The sequence below is a fragment of the Pyrus communis genome, chromosome 12 (genome assembly GCF_041283825.1).
Source record: "Pyrus communis isolate YQ-2024b chromosome 12, ASM4128382v1, whole genome shotgun sequence".
Lineage (NCBI taxonomy): Eukaryota > Viridiplantae > Streptophyta > Magnoliopsida > Rosales > Rosaceae > Pyrus > Pyrus communis.
The window spans coordinates 21,201,203-21,220,788 of NC_142576.1; the positions used below are offsets into that span (position 1 = coordinate 21,201,203).

A 19,586-nucleotide genomic window follows, 5' to 3' on the forward strand; every position below is an offset into this window, starting at 1 on the left:
CGAAATGGATTTGAATAATTGTAAAAGTTGGCATAACAAGTTGTGACAGATGAGAAAAGTACTAGGGAGCGTGTTTAATTGGGATTTGATTTTACAGAACTTTAAAAGCAATAGATTTTGATGGATTTTATAGTGTATTTTAAGTTTTTAAAAAGTTATTTTTTATCTAAGATTATTAAAATCTTAATCCAAATGTAGGAGATATTGGACTATTTTGGATGTAGTTATTTTGACAAGACATATTTTATGTCGAATTGACCTAGCACGTAGGTTGAGAATAAGAATATTTTGTTTTGATCATCAAACTATACGTGATGTTATTAATTTATGGTGTTATAATATATGTTTATATTTATTAATACTATAATATAGGTTAATAAAATATCAACAATATTGTATAACACATGAAGAATAACAATGTGTCAGCATACTCGTCAAACTCAAAATTCTTCTACCAAAAGCAACCATAAGTCTTCGACGAAGGAGCCCAGTATTTGTTATTCTTTTCAAGGCTTGGTAGGAGGAGGCTCCACTGCATTAACTTCGAGTATAAAGAAACAAGCAAAAGGTGTTGAAAGAAAAACCCTATCATCCACACACTTACAAAGAATGAAGAAATTAGTGGTTGCCGTATTGTTGAGTCCATGGAGGTCAAACGGTTGCCGTATTGTTGAGTGCAAAGTTAAAGGAAGATTTGGCTGCATCTAAAGATGACTAAAACCAACAGTCTTCTGGAAAAGAAAAGGTATAACGTAGAGTGTGGTGCAAAGACGACCAAAAAGTGCCAAAGTCTATTGGAGTAATGCAACTTTGTGACTGAAAGAAAAAAATAAAGGGGCATGGGATGGTCCCAAATGGTCCTTATTGTCTGCATTTGTAATCATCCACAAGAATCTTGACCAAAGAGAAAAGAAGAGTCTTTAACACGGTCTGCAAAAGGAGCAGTATGCTATATTGTTTCATGTAGGGGTGGTCACGGATCGATTTGATTCGTTTTGACACCTAAAAATAAACTAATTAGTACCCAATGCTTCGGTTTGATAGATACCGCCATTAAAACCAAACCAAAATATTGTTAATCGGTTTGATTCTGTTTGGTTCGGTCATTTTAAATCTATTCAACACATAAATAAAAAAGTTCAACATTTCAAGAGTTTTAATGTTCTAAACATCCACACATCTCACACATCCAATTCGATTGAAAGATTATACTTTTCGAAACATAAAAAGTTCACCAAGTCAAATAGAACTAAGTTTCAATTAAATAAAGGGTAGTGATATCTACACAAGCATTTTTACTTCTCATACCCTCTCTCAATTTTTGGCCGTCGGATCAAAATAATTGAAGAAGATCAATGACCAAAAATTAACAAAGATGTGTGAGAGGTAAAATTGGGTGTGTGAATAACACTTTTCTAAATAAACATCTCATGCTAGCTTATGATTTATTAATGGTTTTTTAGCCAAAATGGTCCTTAAGATTGGCATAACTCCTCACTTTGGTCCATGAGATTTGAAATCGATAGAAGTGTGCCGTGAATTTGTCCACCATCAATCATTTTGGTCATTTTGTAAAAAGTTATGTTAAATAAGGATCAAAATGACAAAAATACCCTCAATTTAATTATAAAAAAAAAGGAAAACTAATGAAAATGTTTTGAAAACTTTCAGTTTTAACGATAAGGACAAAATAAAGGGTAAAGTGAATAGTACTAGAATTGACTTTTTAGTGTTAAAATGTAGTTTTTCGTTAAAGTGAACAGTATCGGAAGCTTTTCATTAAAGTTCCCAATAAAAAATGGGCCAAAATGATTTGACAAAAAGTTGAGCGTATTTTTGTAATTTTATCCTTATTTAATGGAGAGTTTTCACAGAAAAGCCAAAATGATTGATGGTGGACAAACTCAGAGACTACTTCTATCGATTTCAAATCTTAAAAACCAAAATGAAGAGTTATGCCAATTTGGCTTTAGTTGAAAGTCTTTATTAATTAGAACCTCACATAAGCATAAAACACGTATAAATCTCTTAATTGTTAATAGTCATCACAACTTCTTATTCTTTAAAAAAAAATAATAATAAATAAAATAAAAAAAAAATAAAAGTCATTACAACTTATAATATGTTGAAGATTTTGATATGTGTATGGTAAGGTCTCTAGTAACCTATAATACGTTGACATGTGTAATAAATTAATTAATAATTAAAAGATACATGGTCAATTCGGTTTGGTTTTAGTCAGTTGCAAAAGTATCAAAACCAAAAAATAATCGGTTCGGTTCAATTTTTAAATTGTTTGACATTTGTTTTTTGTTAAAATCAAACCAAACCGACCATTATAGTTCGGATCTGTTGGTTTGGTTGGTGGACAGCGCTATCGTATCTTTTGATGTATTATTATGGTCAGTTGTTTACACGAGTGTTTTTTTTTTACTGTTATTGCATGTGAGATTTGTTGAGAGTTGGTCTACGTTGAAAGTAAAACTCTGTTTGTAATAATTTAAGGTTAGTATCCACACATTTAATTTTACTTCTCACACATCCTTCTCAATTTTTGATCATCAGATCGAATAGATTGAAGAAAATCAATGGCAAAAATTTAACAAAATGTATAAAAAGTAAAAATAAGTGTATGAATAGCAATATTCTAGTTTAAATAGTAACATTCACAGGTTATGTAATGGAGAGAGTTGAGAATCATCCTACAACCAGCAGACATTTGCCCATTAAGGCTAAAACATTTCTCATGTCACAAGGCGATTCACGAACTCATCATTCCTTGATTACCAAGAATAGTAGTAATGTCTTGTGGTATTCTTCACTTGTAAGTGAAATGTTAGTTCAATTCTCACCAAATACAAAATTGAACCATATTATTATGGCAAGTTCAACCCTAACTAAAATAAAGAAACAAGAATTTGATTTGTACCCTCTCGTGTAAGCCCAAGACGATCTTGTTGGGTTTGTCCTCTTACCCAATATTTACGTAAATGACTATTTTGGGTTTACACCTGAAGCTTGTTTAGGATTGCTTATAGAAAGCTGTAAGCACTGATGAACATAAATAGTTTTAGAGAAACAAATTCCAAACGATCTTTTATACTCCAATAGTTGTGTTTAAACAAGAAGATTCCCGAGAAAAATAAACTATGCATATTCATATATATATATTGACCTCCACAAGTGTAGGGTAACGAGTCACTTAAGTATTATAAAATGAGTTAACAATCCATAGTAAGTTTAATTTTTCAAGGTTTTGTTAAGGTTAAACTCTTATATCACATGACAACCAAAAAAAACTCTTTGTACTACACACTTATCTTTTTTGGTAGATAGAATTGAACTCAAAAGGATAACCAAGTTGAACAAAAATTATGTCCAACTAAAAGGTAGAAATTGAATTCTCATTAAGAAAACTATTTGCCAATTCTCCCTCCTGACTGTCTTCATTCCTGTATGACAAGTTTAGAAGGGATAAGTTCCTTCCTATCTAATTCCCTCAACATGAAACATGATTCGCCTCTATCTTCGATATACCTTGAACTTAGTGAGTTATTCATTACGAGCTAAATGAATGAAAAAAAAAAAAGAAAAAAATTCTAATGAAAAGTGAATAGTACCAAAAAAGGTAAAAGTGTGGTTTTTCGTTAAAAGTGAACAGTACCGGGAATGTTTCGTTAAAACTCCTCTTTTTTTTTTATCGGCAGCCAAGGATTATTTAATTCATACATAAGTTGTCATTTTGATTCAAGATTTCTCGATTCCAAATAAATAAACGTTCCAATGCATTAATAGGAACACATTCTTATCCTTGGGCCACGGTTTAGAATTAAAACCTTGTAAAATTAAAACAGGCCAAATTGTAGCCCATTAAACATGGGCCATCTTAACAATAATAAAATCCAATGTTTGTTGACACAATAAGCCCAGCCCACATCTCAACAACAAACCCTGAAAACCCTACCCGCCTCACCAGACCTACTATAAAAGCAAGATAACAGAGTTGCAGGGCTTTAGGCAGCCACTCTCAGAGAAGAAACCCCAAACCCTAGAGTCACAGAACCCTCAGAAAAATGCCTGCTGGACACGGTCTCCGTTCCCGGACTCGTGATCTGTTCTCGAGGGCGTTCAGGAAGAAGGGGTACATCCCGCTCTCCACCTACCTCAAGACCTACAGGATCGGCGACCATGTCGATGTCAAGGTTAACGGCGCCGTCCACAAGGGTATGCCCCACAAGTTCTACCATGGCCGTACCGGTCGCGTCTGGAACGTCACCAAGCGCGCCATCGGTGTCGAGATCAACAAGCAGGTTAATTTCCATTTTTGTTTTCGTGTGTATTCATTTGGAGTTTGGATTGCCTGCAAGGTGTTAGATGATATGCTTGTGTGGAAATGTTGGTCCGGATTTGTTGGTTTTTGTTGAAATTTCCTCACTTTAGGTCTGATTTGGACTTGATGGTATCTAAATGGAGTCAGGGAAAAATAGAACTGCGTCGTTGCCGGGGTTTTTGCTGTTATATGGAAATTGTAGCTTAGATTTATATGTTTCCAGGGATGTTTTAGGGCTTCGTTTAATGCTACTGAATCTACTGTTGATTTGTATTTAATGCTGTATGTAAAGTTGGGTATCACACATCAACAATAACGACAACAAAGCCTTATCCGACTAAGCCCTAGTTTGGTAAACATTCAGTTTTAGTTTTTTTTTCACAGTTTGGGGGTGAAAAAAAGCCAAAAACACAAAGCTGCAAAACTCAGCTTTGAAAAATCAGCTTTTTTTCACATCTGTTTTACATAAAAGTTTATCAAACACTATAATACTGTTTTTTTTTTTTTTCAAAAACACTTTTACAAAAATGTTTACCAAACACTCTGCTGCTGTATTTCACAGTTGCGTATTCTTGGCACATCAGAAGCAGGTTTTTTTCAAAACACAGGAATACCAAACCAGCCCTAAGTGAGGTCGGCCGTATGGATCCTAGAACACACACCAATTGCCGAATGTAATTTCTTTGATAATTTGTTCTGTTGTGTCAGATGATACAAACCCACTGCAATTAAGACAACAAAAAATAGGTTGTCAATTGGCAAATAAGACCTATTGATGTAAGTCATTGTGTGTGTTCTATAATGTTTGAAATATTTGTTCTATTATTGATTGGTATTAGTTACCACCTTTCATGTGTGAACTACGATATAAGCTTGTGGATTTAGGATGAATTTTTATTGAGAGTAGGTTAATAGTTCGTGTAGGTCCATACGGAGTTCTGGTTTGAGTATTGCAATGTTGATCATTGTCTTAAATTTATGGTCTTGTTCTGTACGTATTGGAGTCCTGTACTGCCATTGTCATGCTTTTTAGTGATTGTTGCATACTTTACTTTGGATTTGGTCACCAAAGATTTTAAACAGTATGCTTCTATATGATATCAGGTCGGAAACAGAATCATCAGGAAGAGGATCCATGTGCGCGTGGAGCATGTGCAGCCATCAAGGTGCACCGAAGAATTCCGTTTGAGGAAGATAAAGAATGATCAGCTGAAGACCGAGGCTAAGGCAAGGGGTGAGGTCATTAGCACCAAGAGGCAGCCAAAGGGACCCAAGCCTGGTTTCAGGGTGGAAGGTGCCGTCATGGAAACCGTTACTCCCATTCCTTATGATGTCGTCAATGATCTTAAAGGAGGGTACTAGGTTTAATTTCCGTTTGCTTTGGTCAACTCAAATGTTTCCGTAGTTTCGTTTTACAAATTTTTGAGCGACTTTGATGTGCCGCATTTGAGACTGCTTATGATATATGTTATGGTTTCAAGTACAATTTTATTCGAATGTGGAAATTATCTTCAGTGTTTACCTGTATGGCTTTTAGTTGACCTCTCTAAGCTACTCAACTCGCCCGGTTAAACTCACTTTCATCCCTCAACTTTTCCAACCAAATGCATGTATATATCAGGTCAGTACCATCCCGAACAAGTACGAATGAATACGCCTTTGGTCTATACAATAGTTCGAGCGTTAACAGAGCCTTTTCTAAAGGATACCTGATAGCCTATCAAAACAATCTCCTGGGCTCTTAAAACGGATGAAACTCATTGACGAAATAATGTGAACTTCCACAACTTCGTACTACAGTCTATTGGTATTCCTCTTCACTTGTAAAATAAAAAATCTTACGTCCGACTTTCGCTAAGGGCAAATTTAAACCACATTACTACTAACGCTAATCCCACTGTCCTCTTCCATAGTATAGATAATATTGTTTATTCAAGAAAAAGAAAATAGAGAATTGTTATTAACACTCCAACAATTCAAACTTTATATAATTAGAAAGAAAAATACATTTGTGCAAAATGTAAAGTGAGATTTTTGAAGTGATAACAGTTCCAACAAAAAAAAACATACGGATATTCACTTGATTGAGTCTGTCTGACCCAAACACATTTTTTTTTTTTCAACAAAAATACGCGCAGACGTTGCAAAGAAAGTGAATTCAGTAAAATATGGGACAAGAAACGGAGGGAGGGACCGGAGGGTACATGGAAGGTTCAAATGAGCGGTGAACGAGAAAATCAGAACTCGAAATTGAAAACGTCTAGTCAAGCACAAGAATACATGTCTGGTCCATCGCTAAAACAATGATTTAGTGATGCAGCATTCCCCTATATTCTGAAGTTCTCACTCATCAATACTAGAACACAACACAAGAATACAGCATGAAAATATAAGAGTCTACAACGTAAGCGAAAACAAGGGCCTTACATGTTTACTGTCAAAAGCACAACAGGATATCTGATACCAGTCTTACGAAAGATTCGCAGCAACCTACAATATACGTAGCACAATAGGCGCATAAGATTGGCAAAAGAACATTATATATAAGAAGACCAAGTTATCTTCCCCAGATCAACCCCATAATCGTTAAATGCAATTATTATGTAGTAAATGTTAAAAGACTGATTAAGAAACGAGCTTCTGGAACTAGGACCAGCAACTATGCACAGCCATTTATCAATCAGGCATAACAGAAAACAAAGTAAATCTTTCGGCAATCAGGACATGCGAGATAGATAGCCAAGTAGCCATTCTCAGGGCCCCAAATGGTCATAGCCTACCGGACCCCATCATAAAATGGCAGCAACAGCGCATCAGGTGGTTATTCGCTACAACTTCAGTTGTTCACGAACCCACACAAGATTCTGATACAACATAATACAGATCAGCTACCATTTCACAGCTAGAGCCACCAACATGTGATACAAGATATATATAAATCCAGCAGCATAGATTATATAATTGAAAACAGGTTGGGACTAGATATAGTAGTCTTAAGTACCCTACGGGATTGAGAAATTTCCCAAGCCCAAAGGGATTGAGGTCAAGTTAATAAGGAAAGGATTACAAAATGCTCGATAAAAGGGATTAGAAATGCACCACATGAACATTAAAAAGGCATGTGAGAGGGGTTTGCAAATCCCTGCTAGGAAGGAATCATTTATAAAACTCTTTTACACGCCTTTGTAATGCTCATGTGTGCCATTCTAATCCCTCTTATTACCTAATAATTTGTAATCCGTCCCTTACTAACTTGGCATCAATCCCTTAGGACTTGAAAATCCCTCATCCAAACATAGCCTAAAGAAATTAACCACAAACTTGTTTACCGTGTCTCATTACTGTGACTGCAAAGTGGGGCCCAACATACAAGGTTTCAGAGTTAGTATCCACAGTTCATACTGGGTATCCGCAGCCTGGTTACTAAATCACAGGTCCAACTCATGTGCATCATCAGGCAGCAGGGAAACACCAGTTCAATTTCTACCATCACAGCAACTACAAACCCATTCAGGTTCATAAGGAACAACATGTCCGTCCAAATCACATGCAGCATCAGCTACAGGTAAAGACCCAGTTACGACCGCCACAGCAGCTAAAACCCCTTTAACCGACTATTAGGTCAAACATAGAAATCCTAATTACATAACACTTCAGAAACAAATAGCCAAGCCATATTTCTTACCAACATATATCACGTATGGAGAAAATCAGCTTAAGCTACTGGCCCTGCAACCAGCTCACTGCGAAAAACAATCATACTTCTAAGACCACCATCACAACCACGACCATCCATCTACAAACTAGAAACAGCATCAACGGCTGCGAATCAACATCCTCTTATCTTGGCCTCAATCACTCTTTTCACGAACAGAACTATAAAATCCAAGAAATAGTTCATGATGAATCAGTCTTCCTATAAACAGAACTAGACAACTTAAGACCACAGACCATAGTTCACACCAAAACAAAAATGAAAGAAAATACAATACGAAAATTACAACAGAATATCCTCTGTAAATTAAATATTACCAATCTACAAACTATAATGTCCACAAGTTGCCAGATGATCCCAGCTAAATAAAGAAATGCACAAGGTGCAGCATTTATATATTAGAGTACTAAAGAAAACCCATCCTACCAGAACTAGCACGTAAAAGATCCAAAAGAGGATCCCCAATATCAGCAGAGCTGCAAAAAGTACACAACTCAGGGTGCTTCCATGATAGTTTCCATACAACAATATCAATCCTGTAAAATACAGTCAAAAGTTACCAAACCAATACTCTTCTGCCCATGCAAGAGAAAGTAATCATTCCAGAAGCAATCAAAACTGTAGACATCAACTCACATCAAAATCTAAATTTCGAGGGGATGGGCTTCGAGAATCAGCAGGACGATGGCGTGGTGAAACACTTCGAGAGGTTGGGGATTGTCCATCAAGACTACGTCTATCAGAGCTGGCACTGCGGCTCCTGCTTAGTGGGGAAGGGCTCTTACGAGGACTAGGGCTACGCCGAGCAGGGGAGGCACTGCAGTGCAGATTAGTATACGTTAAAGATAACCAAAAGGAGGAACTAGCATACAACTATAAACATAACAAAAAAGGATAATTAGCTTGAATTAAAACCTATCAATAGACCGATATGGACTCCGAGTACGACTCCGACTCCGACTCCTATATGGAGTCAGACTCCGCCTTTCATCATAGCACCCCCTTCCCCTGATCCTGTAGTAATCAGGACTGGCACTACGGCTCCTGCTTCGTCGACGGTAGTCTCTGTCCCTCCCATGGTATCTGTCACGGTCATACCTATCCCAACTCCTACTGCGACTTCTCCTCCTGTAATCACGGTCTCTGTAGTCATCTCGGTACCTGGGAGATTTTAAGTAGTAAGTATCAGGCATTCACTTGAATACTATCAAAAGCTTAAGAAAGAAACTGGAGTATCTGTCAAAATCTAGGCACAATCTAGCAAATTGAGATCAGGATTCTTGAAATCATATGACAGAAAAATATCCATCAAAAAGAAAGACCAAAAGGAGTGCTAACCTTCTCCGAGGACTGCGACTTCTTGACCTGTACCTTGATTTTGGTAGAGCTTCAGAAATCCTTCCTTTATGACTGAAATAAAGGTGAAAGCAAAAAGAAAGTAAATGGAAGCCGCACAACAAACAAAAATTAGATTTTCAATGTTCAATTTCATTATCAATGCAGCTAAAATAACAAGTGTTATTAATAACACACTAAGAAAATTTGCAGACCAGAACCCTTAAGTTTTGGCTCAAAGGAATTTGAGGCGTAAAACCAAAGCCATATTTGCGGGATCCTTGCATTATTCCACAACAGAAACCCTTTGAGCCTAACAAACAAGATTTGGTTCAACAACCAGAACCCCTTCTAACCAAAACAAGGGTTTTCAGTTTAGTCTGCATTGTTGCACAATAAAAAGAGATCGATCCAGTGCATATATAATTTATAACATAAACAAGAGTATAGGATTGAAAACAGATACTGCAATCTATGTGACAAGTATTGGTACCAAAGAAAACAATAGGGTAGTATTAGTAACAATACATTACGAATACGCCAATTTAACAAAACAGTCGATGAATAAACCTGAATAAGGATTTACTGCAATTTAAGAGCCACATATGCAGTAGTTAAGAATTTTTTTTAAGAGATAGTATTACAAGCATATGGGAAGACCTACTACAAGTTCATAATTCCCTCGAGGAACAAAAAGTACCAAAAATAAACTTCAGCCTAAAGAATTCACTATAAGAAACATTAAAAACTGAAAAACTTACATCCTCTCTGCATTTGGCCCATACTTAGCAAACTGAACAGTTATCTCCCGGCCATCAACAACTCTCCCTGCATAAGTATTTAGAATTGTCAAGACACTTAATAAGCAGTGACAATTAAAAAAAGGTAGCAGAAACACAATTATTAACAGTAATAGTAATTATAAAATCAGAAAATTTAAATACCATCAAGCCTTTCAACTGCTTTCTGAGCCTCATCTGCGTATTTGTATCGAACAAAAGCAAACCCCCTTGACTCCCCAGTCCTAAACCAGAGGAGGGAAATAAACGTCCAAAATTCAGTCATCGAAAACAAAACAATATTTGTTAACCATAAACAACCAAAAAAAAAAAAAAAAAACTAAGGAGGGAAGGACATAAATTCAAATGTGCAGTTCCTACAGTTAACTAGTACTCCACTTCAAGAGAATCTATTGCTCCCCCAAACACCGTAAACAGGTGATCATAAGCGTCGAATTCCCATATCTTCTCAGCATTCATAAAAATAAGAAAAATAATGATTAAATAAGAGATTGCACAAATAACAATAATTTGAATGTTTAGGTACAACCGTACAACCACAAACAAAACATTCATAACTTGTCGTAATACCGATTTTCTCACATGATTTTTCTAAGTACATAGACATTGTTTTCAAACAAATCAAAGATATTCAATTTCTCAGGAACGAAACAGACCAATAAGCATTAAAAAAGATAAAAAAAAGAGCATCTTTATCGAGACAAACCTCCGGTTTTTGGGGATGAAGATGTCAACAACCTCGCCATACTTATCGAAAAGCGGAAACAGATCATCAGCGCTCGTACCTGTTCATAACAATTGCAATCAATCTACAAACTACCACCTTCAAACCAGCCAAAAACAAATTAAAAACAGAGAGAGAGAGAGCGCTTACGGAAGGTGATGTTGAGGACGAGGAGAGAGTAGGTGTCGGTGATGTCCGGAGGGCCAGACCTACCGAAGTGAGACATGGTTCTTGCACTGTTAGTGAGAGAGAGATTGGGAAATTGGAAATTAGAAATTTGGAATTAGGGTTAGGGTTTGTGGTTGGTATAATTTGGAGGGTACCAAGATCGAACCTTAGTGAAGTGTCCTTCCGAATCTGCACAAGAGTGCACAGATATCTGGAGGTTTCTGGAGGCTGGACTCTGTTTTCGGGGGACGTTGGCGATTGGATGATCGAATTTGGGTATCTGGCCCTCTGGAAAGAGTACTCTGGGAAATTTCAAATATTGCCCCCTTTTAAAGGGATCATTTTGCCCCTAAGTTAGTAAGTTGGGTAAATTACATTTAACCCTCATGTTTGGAGTCAATTTCAATTTCTTACAACATCTTTAAAACATTTCAATTTTATACATTTACTTTCATTTTATTTCAATTTCATACATCCGTTAGAAAATTTGTTAAGTAACCCGTTAAGTGATGACATGGCAAATAGGGGATCCACATTTGTGCGGACGAGGTTGGAGTCGAAGTGGTAGAGCTAGGTGGAAGGTGAGTTAAGGGAAGGTGGAGGTGATGACATGGTGGAGGTCGGAGGAACTGCGATTGCGGTGGGAGCTTGGATTCTTTATTTGGACTTCAAAACAGGTAACAACTTTATTTGAGCTCAAAAACAAGCCACTAAACTTCTCTCCAACTAGGATTCTTCTTTCTTGTGTAATTTCTTGCCTTCCAAGCCTCAACTTTAATTTCTCTAGATTTTAGCTCATGTTTAACACCTTTAAAACACCAAAAACATCTAGCTCATATGCTATCCACACATGCTATCCAATCCAAGTCCAAAACTGCTCCAAATTACTCCATTTGACTATTTATTGTCATTTTTACCAATTGGACCTACAATAATACTAAAATAACTTAAATTACTATAATAAATGGAAATTAACTAAGTAAATGCAAAGAAATAAGATAACAAAGTCACATAAATATGCTCCTATCAACTATCAGTCCATTACGACTCTGACTCAATGCTGATAGTTAACCAAGTCAAGGGAGACTATGCAGCTCATCATCAGATGGTGGGACGCTACCTATCTAAGGCTAAGGCACTCCTTGAATGATTTGACAAGTAAAAGATCCATCAAATCCCTAGGAATAAGAACTGTCACGTTAACACAGTAGCAAACATTTCATCTACAGTCGACTATATGCTTCAATGAACAATCTTGTTCGAGTACCTCGTTGCCCCAAACATTCACGAACCAGAACCAGACATAGTCGCCACAAACAACACAAGGGAAAAACTGGATGAACGGCTTCATCGACTACATCTAAGACAGAAAGCTGCTCGAAGACCGCCATTTGCCGATTATCGGCTCGTAAAACTTTCAATTCTTCTTTGTGTGCATTGGATATGGTGGTGGCTGAATCATGGCAGTCCACACTATTTCAACAATCTCCATGACCTTATTCTCGGTGTTGGCGACTTGAGATGTAGGTGGAGTTAGTGTTGTGAGTTGGGTTTGGAGGTGATAACTTGATTAGGGTGGTGGTGGTGACCATTAGTTGGTGAAAGCCATGCTTCCATGACCTTTTAACTAACAGGAATTTAATTTGAGCTTAACGGATATGACATTTTCAATAGGTTAGGCACTTGTTTTAAATGTTTAAAATGTTTGAGACCAATTTGAGACGACATAAAAAAGTTGGGAGATTTTAACTTTAATATATCAAGAATCATTAGTTAAACAGAACAAAATATGCGCGACCAATTGTGAATGGTTGATTAGTAAGGTTTGCACCAGTCAATAAGTTTTTTTGTGCTCATGCTCATCTCTTTTTTAACTAAACACTTCCATTCAAAATATTCATTACTAATGAGATAAATTAAGAATTCTCGAATAAAAAAAATTAATATGTCAATTCACAAAACATGATTGAATATTCAACAAAATCAGATAAACAAATAAACGATAAACTAATATCATCCACGTGAACATAAATCTATTTAATTTAAGGTGGTGAGGAAAAATGCTTTCTATTTCAATTTCTATTTCAATTTCAAGTTGGAAACTTGTAGAAACCAAATCCAAAAACCGAAGACCAAAGGGGCAAATACACCAAACAAACATAAACATGTTGTGAACTTTCCTAGTTTAAGTGTGATTGTGTAAATTCTAGATTAGATTTTATTCTAGTTATTCTTTCCTATGTGGACTTGTATTCCTTGGGGATGAATGATTTATTCTCTCATTTTACTACTATAAATAAAGGCACTACATAGGGGGGATAACACATCCTCAATACACAATTGCCCTACGATTCTACAAACACATCTCTCCTCTCTCTCTCTCTCTCTCTACCCTTGCCACCGGCCCTCTCTTCCTTGCCAGATAAAATAGGCTACAACATTTTATCAACACGCTCCTACCGTTGCGCTTAGGAATCTAACATTGAAGATTTTTCTGCATCAAACCAGTTCATCCATATCATCACATAATTAGGTTCTTTCAAAACAACGATTTTTATCTCGATATTTTTGCAGCCCTGATAGCATGAACATTCACCATAATGCATGACCCAACTTTACGTTTTTCGAATTTTAGATTCAACAAACAATTGTTTATGCATTATATTCATAATTGGTGAATTATGTGAATTTGATATTTGCCATGAATTGCATCAAATATATGTACATATATTAAAAACTATTGAATTGAATATGCTTTGAATTGAATTGTATATGAATTGAATTGAAAAAAAAAAATATAACAGAAAGGGAAACAAATCGCTGCGGCTAAGGTTCTTCGGAACCCTAACCTTGCCCAGGCATGCAACCTGCGGGCTGAGTCGCGTCGAGCCGCAGCCAAAGCCATCAGCTTCTGGCCTGACCCTAAGCCGTTGGGCTTGACCCACTGACGGTACTCTGCTCTAGCCCATTGGGATTTAGAGCTCCCTCGGCCCAATTGTTTCCTCTGGCCTGCAAACAAAGAAAAAAAAAGAAGAAAAAGATTTTTTTTTTTGGGCTCGCCTAAAGCGGCCCATGTGAAAATAAAAAAAATTAGGCTCGCCTGCTACGGCCCATTTTGTTCCCCTCTCCCCGTGAGCCTACAGCCCACTCGAGACACCCTAGCCCAATTTTTGGGCCTGGGCCACACGGACCAAAATTACTCAGCCCACCCGTGGGCTTTAGTCCAAGTTTTTGGACCCGAGTTTAATTGCCTAATTATTTTTAGGACCAATGAGTTTTATATTTTTTCACCCACACTTTAAATTTGGCTCAAAGTCCAAATAATTAATTCAATTATAATTGTAGACATGAAGTTCTATTTGCATATTTTCTTACATATTTCTATGTATATATTTACGTTTGTCTGCAGGAACATATGAATTTGAAGTTCATAATTATTTTGAAACCTAAAGTTTCTATAAACATGCCTTTGTTGAAAACCTAAAGTTTTCATTAAATACATCACCAAAGAAAACCCAAAGTTTTTTCATGAGAATATTAACCAATACATGTCTATTAGAACCTGAATGTTCTACTCCTATGTGAATGGATTGATTATTTTTCTCCATTGCACTAATCACATCTTGTCCTTTATTTTGCGATAGGAACATGTCGAATTTGTACAAACTTGACTTCACCACTTTGGAGGTCTCTGGAAGGAACTACCTCAAGTGGGTTCAAGATGTGAAGCTTCACCTCACTGCAAAGAATTTGCGTCCCGCCATTGAAGATGAGACGGACAACCTTGTTAGCGAAGCTGAGAAAGCCACTGCTATGATCTTCATCCGAAGACATATCCACGACGCCTTGCAAACTGAATATCTTGCTGAGGAGGATCGACGAGCACCATAGGTTGCTTTGGCTGATCGTTTTGATCATTAAAATGACATCTTCTTGCCTGAAGCAAGACATGACTGGCAGCATTTACGCTTCCAAGACTTTAAGTTTGTGAATGAATATAATTCTAAAGTTTGTCGAATCCGATCACTTCTCAAGTTTTGTAATGAGACTTTGACCGAAGAAGATCTCCTAGAGAAGACCTATTCAACCTTCTCTGTTACTAATATTATCCTGCAACAACAATATAGAGCTCAGAAGTTCACTAAGTCCTCGAATTTGATCTCTGTTTTACTTATCGCTGAAAAGCAGAACCAGCTGTTAATGAAAAATTATCAAGCTCGACTTACTAGGGCGACTGTTATACCTGAAACACACTATAGCATAAACCAACGCCCAAAACACCAAAAGAGGTGTCGTAGGGGCAGCCAGAAGCCATCCCACCAAGGTCAACAGAGTCAAAGCCCATCCAAGGGAAGAAACAAAGCCCAGAAACACATTAACTTCGCTCACAAGGCCCCAAACGTTAAGAATAAGGGCAAAGCACCTAAAACTATGGATACAAATATGTGTTATCGCTATGGTTCAAAGGACCATTGGTCATGTGTTTGCCGAGCTCCCCAGAAGGTTGTAGCTGAATATCATTGTCGTCATAAGAAGTTTGAATCAAACTTTGTGCAAATGAACGATCTAGAGAGTACAAAGATGGAGATTTCTGACTTTCAAGAGGCTATCACACTTATGGAAGAATAGAATCTTAGACATAGACTTATTTTTTAGTTGAAATAAGACCATGGGGCCGAATTCCACAATAGTGGCCGAACCCCCTTGTTTTTTGGTTAAATTTTGAACAATTTTCCTTTATGTTTGGATTATTTGTTGGTGATTTGTTTTTTGGATATTAAGTTTTTAATTAATTTCCGTCCTTGAATACTTAAAATTATTTTGAATGGATATTTGTTTTTAGAACTTTTATGCTTGTGACCGATTCAAATTAATTTTTTATTTTAGGTATGACTAGTGGGGAAGTTAGTTGTCTGGCAGATAGTGTAACCACGCACACCGTTTTGCTTGAACGTATCTATTTCACTAACTTCGTACCTAAGAATGCACATCTGACAACCCTCTCAGGTCCATCTAACCTGATCGAAGGATACGGTAAGACACGTATAATATTGTCCAATGGTACAATCTTGACCATTGATGAGGCTCTTTGTTCTCCACGTTCCTGAAGAACGTTGTTGAGCTTTAAGGACATTAGAGATAACAATTACCACACTGAAATCCATGTAGAAAATGGAGTTGAATTTATGTGCATAACTTCCTACGAATATGGCCAGAAGCGTATTCTAGAGAAGATGAAGCGTATCCCGAGTGGTCTGTATACTACGACCATACGCCCATAGAATGCCACTATGTGGTCAGCCCTACCTCTGGGATTGCGCATGAAATTACACTTTGGCATGATCGTTTGGGACATCCTGGATGAATAACGATGCGCCGTATCCTCAACTCATCACACGAGCATCCACTAACCTGAAGTTTAGGTTCGATTCAAGGAATCGCATGTCAAACATGTTATATAGGAAAGCTTATTACTGAGCATTCTTATGACAAGATTCGTTTAAATCCTCCCATTTTTCTGCAATAGATTCGATGGGACATTTGTGGACTAATTCACCTTCCATGTGAACCATTTAGATATTTTATGGTTTTGGTTTACGCTTCCACACGTTGGTCACATGTGTGCTTGTTGTACACAAGGAACGCTGCATTCTCTAAACTGTTGGCTCATATTATCAAGCTCAGAGCTCACCACCCTAATTATCTGATCAAATCTATTCAATTGGATAATGCTGGAGAATTCACATCTAAAACTTTTGATGACTATTACATGTCGGTTGGGGTTAAAGTTGAACATCTAGTACCCCATGTTCACACCTAGAAGGCCTGGCAGAGGCATTCATTAAGTGCTTACAAATGATTGCTCGATCGTTGGTCATACTTACTAAGCTCCTTATCGTTGCTTGGGGCCATGCAATATTACACACAGCTATGCTGGTCTACCTGAGGCCAGTTGCGACTCAACCATATAACGTCATTCAATTGGTTACCGGAAACGAACATGACATATCGCATCTGCACGTTTTTGTTGTGTGGTCTATGTGCCGATTTCGCCGCCCTTACATACAAAAATGGGGCTTCAGCTAAGGATGGGAATCTATATCGGATGTGATTTTCCTTTGATTATTCGTTACTTAGAACCTTTGATAGACGATCTGTTTATCGCTCGTTTGCGAATTGTCTCTTCTATAAGATAGTCTTCCCATCGTTAGGGGGAGATAAGAACATCAACATCCCTGAAGAACAACAAAAATTATCGTGGACGACTCTCACTTTGACTCATTTATATCCCCGCACCGATCAGTCTGAAACTGAAATGCAACACATATTAGATCTTTATAGCATAGCTCAAAGCATGCCAGATGCTTTCACCGACTTAGCGCGCGTGACAAGATCACATATTCCAGCTGCGAATGCGCCTATAAAGATGGATGTACCAAATGTACAAACGACTTCCCTCCTGGAGGCTCTGGACCCCAATCTTGGTGATCCACGTACATTAGTAGCTAGCCAGTCATCTGCCCCTACACAAAAGCATGGCAGACCTTTTAGTTCAAATGATTCATACCCCCGGAAGAAGAAACCCACGACACATGCTTCTGAAGAGCCTACCGTGAATCCAACTGTCGCTTGCTTAAAATGATCCAACTTATGAGGAAACTCTATATTGCAGAAACATTATTGAAGAGACAAATCCTCCTCCCAAGTATCGTGAGATTTCAGTCTATCATGCTAGCTTAGTTAATGTGTGGTGTAGAAATAAAATGATCATCAACGATGCCTTAGCATGTGCAGTAGCTACTGAAATCATGTTGAGCGATGATATTGAACCTTGTTCCGTTGATGAATGTCAACGTATAACTGATTGGTCAAACTGGAAATAAGCAATTCAAGTCGAACTCGATTTGCTTGCAAAATGGAAGGTGTTTGGACCTGTAGCTCTTACTCCTCCACATATGAAGCTCGTTGGCTACAAATGGGTTTTCATTTGGAAGCGTAATGAGAAGAATGAAATGGTGCGTTATAAAGCTTGTCTTGTTGCATAAGGCTTCTCATAACGCCTCGGGATTGACTATGATGAAACTTGTTCATTCATTGTGGATGTGATTACTTTTCGCTACCTTATCAGTTTGGTAGTTTCCGAAAACTAAGTATGCAGCTGATGGACGTAGCAACTGCGTATCTCTATGGGGATCTTGATAAGAAAATCTATATGAAAGTTCCTGAATGACTTATATTGATTGGATCAAATATTTCCAAACCTTGGAACACGCTCTTAATTCAACTAAGGCATTCACTTTACGGTTTGAAGTAATCCGGAAGAATGTAGTATAACCGTTTTACTGAGTATTTGACTAGTCAGGGATATGTGAACAACGAACTATATCCTTGTGTGTTCATTAAGAAGTCACATTCCAGTTTTACGATAGTTGCAGTATATGTTGATGATATGAACCTTATTGGAACTCCTGAAGAGCTTGTGAGAACTGCCGCGCACCTGAAGTCGAAATTTGAGATGAAAGATCTAGGTAAAACTCAATACTGTCTTGATCTCGAGATAGAGCACCGTTCGGATGGAATCTTAGTACATCAAACAAATTACACTCATAAGGTGTTGTGCCGCTTTAACGAGGGTACAGTGAAGCCTTCAAGTACTTATATGGTCGTTCGATTGCTAGATATAAAACGAGATCCCTTCCGTCCGAATGAGGATGATGAAGAGATTTTGGAGCTTAAAGTTCTTTATCTAAGTGCAATAAATGCTTTATTGTACTTAGCTCAATGCACTAGACCCGACATCTCATTCGCTGTTAATCTTTTGGCAAGATACAATAATGCACCAACACAAAGACACTAGACTAGTGTGAAAGACATCTTCTATTACCTTAAGGGTACTACGGATTTGGGCTTGTTCTATCCCTAACGGATCCTTGAGTGATGCCGCACCCTTTACTTCTCGAGTCGATTCTCGCTTTGTTGGTTATGCTAACGCAGGATACTTATCTGATCCGCACAAGGCGCATTCTCAAACGGGTTATGTCTTTACCATTAAAGGTACCACAATCTCTTGGAGGTCAACTAAACAAACATTAGTTGTCACTTCGTATAACCATGCTGAAATTCTCGCCTTACATGAAGCAACTCAGGAATGCTTTTGGTTAAGAGTCGTTGTGGGCCATATTCGAAGCTCCTACAATCTCTACTCTCTTGTAGATGTCGATACAATGATCTTTGAAGACAATGAAGCATGCATCGAACTGCTCAAGAAGGGTTACATCAAAGGAGACAACATTAAGCACATTACGTCGAAATTCTTCTTTTCACATCAACAACAAGAGCATCAAAAGATTAAGTCACACAAATCCGTTCATAAGACAATCTGGCCAACCTCTTCACAAAATCACTACCGAAGGCAACGTTTCAGAAGCTTGTTCAAGGAATTGGTATGCGTAAACTTTCTGAGTTGTAACATTGGTATTTCTCTTTGGAATTGTATCAAACTTAGGGGGAGTA

At 37.4% G+C, this 19,586-nt stretch overlaps 2 protein-coding genes and 1 pseudogene across 5 annotated transcripts; 2 read left to right on the plus strand and 1 right to left on the minus strand.

Moving 5' to 3' along the window:
• Positions 1-3,985: 3,985 nt before the first annotated feature.
• LOC137745830 (large ribosomal subunit protein eL21z/eL21y) lies at positions 3,986-5,851 on the plus strand. Its single transcript, XM_068485848.2, has 2 exons — positions 3,986-4,310; positions 5,435-5,851. Exons 1-2 carry the CDS (start codon positions 4,074-4,076, stop codon positions 5,690-5,692), a joined length of 495 nt encoding a protein of 164 aa, XP_068341949.2. The 5' UTR covers positions 3,986-4,073; the 3' UTR covers positions 5,693-5,851.
• A 704-nt stretch (positions 5,852-6,555) lies between these two features.
• LOC137745633 (serine/arginine-rich splicing factor SC35) lies at positions 6,556-11,374 on the minus strand. 4 transcript variants are annotated; one of them, XM_088681561.1, is made up of 11 exons: positions 11,055-11,374; positions 10,887-10,965; positions 10,325-10,404; positions 10,142-10,208; positions 9,384-9,455; positions 8,961-9,206; positions 8,682-8,862; positions 8,472-8,581; positions 8,016-8,206; positions 7,660-7,889; positions 6,616-7,194 (listed from the first exon to the last, which is right to left on the minus strand). In XM_088681561.1, exons 1-8 carry the CDS (start codon positions 11,128-11,130, stop codon positions 8,576-8,578), a joined length of 807 nt encoding a protein of 268 aa, XP_088537687.1. In that variant the 5' UTR covers positions 11,131-11,374; the 3' UTR covers positions 6,616-7,194; positions 7,660-7,889; positions 8,016-8,206; positions 8,472-8,575. The 4 variants fall into 4 exon arrangements, with proteins under 4 accessions (XP_088537688.1, XP_068341717.2, XP_088537687.1 ...); XM_088681562.1 differs by lacking the exon at positions 7,660-7,889 and having other exon boundaries at positions 6,556-6,820; XM_068485617.2 differs by having other exon boundaries at positions 7,003-7,889.
• Positions 11,375-14,720: 3,346 nt separating this feature from the next.
• On the plus strand, positions 14,721-17,715 carry LOC148692475 (uncharacterized; annotated as a pseudogene).
• Positions 17,716-19,586: the final 1,871 nt, after the last annotated feature.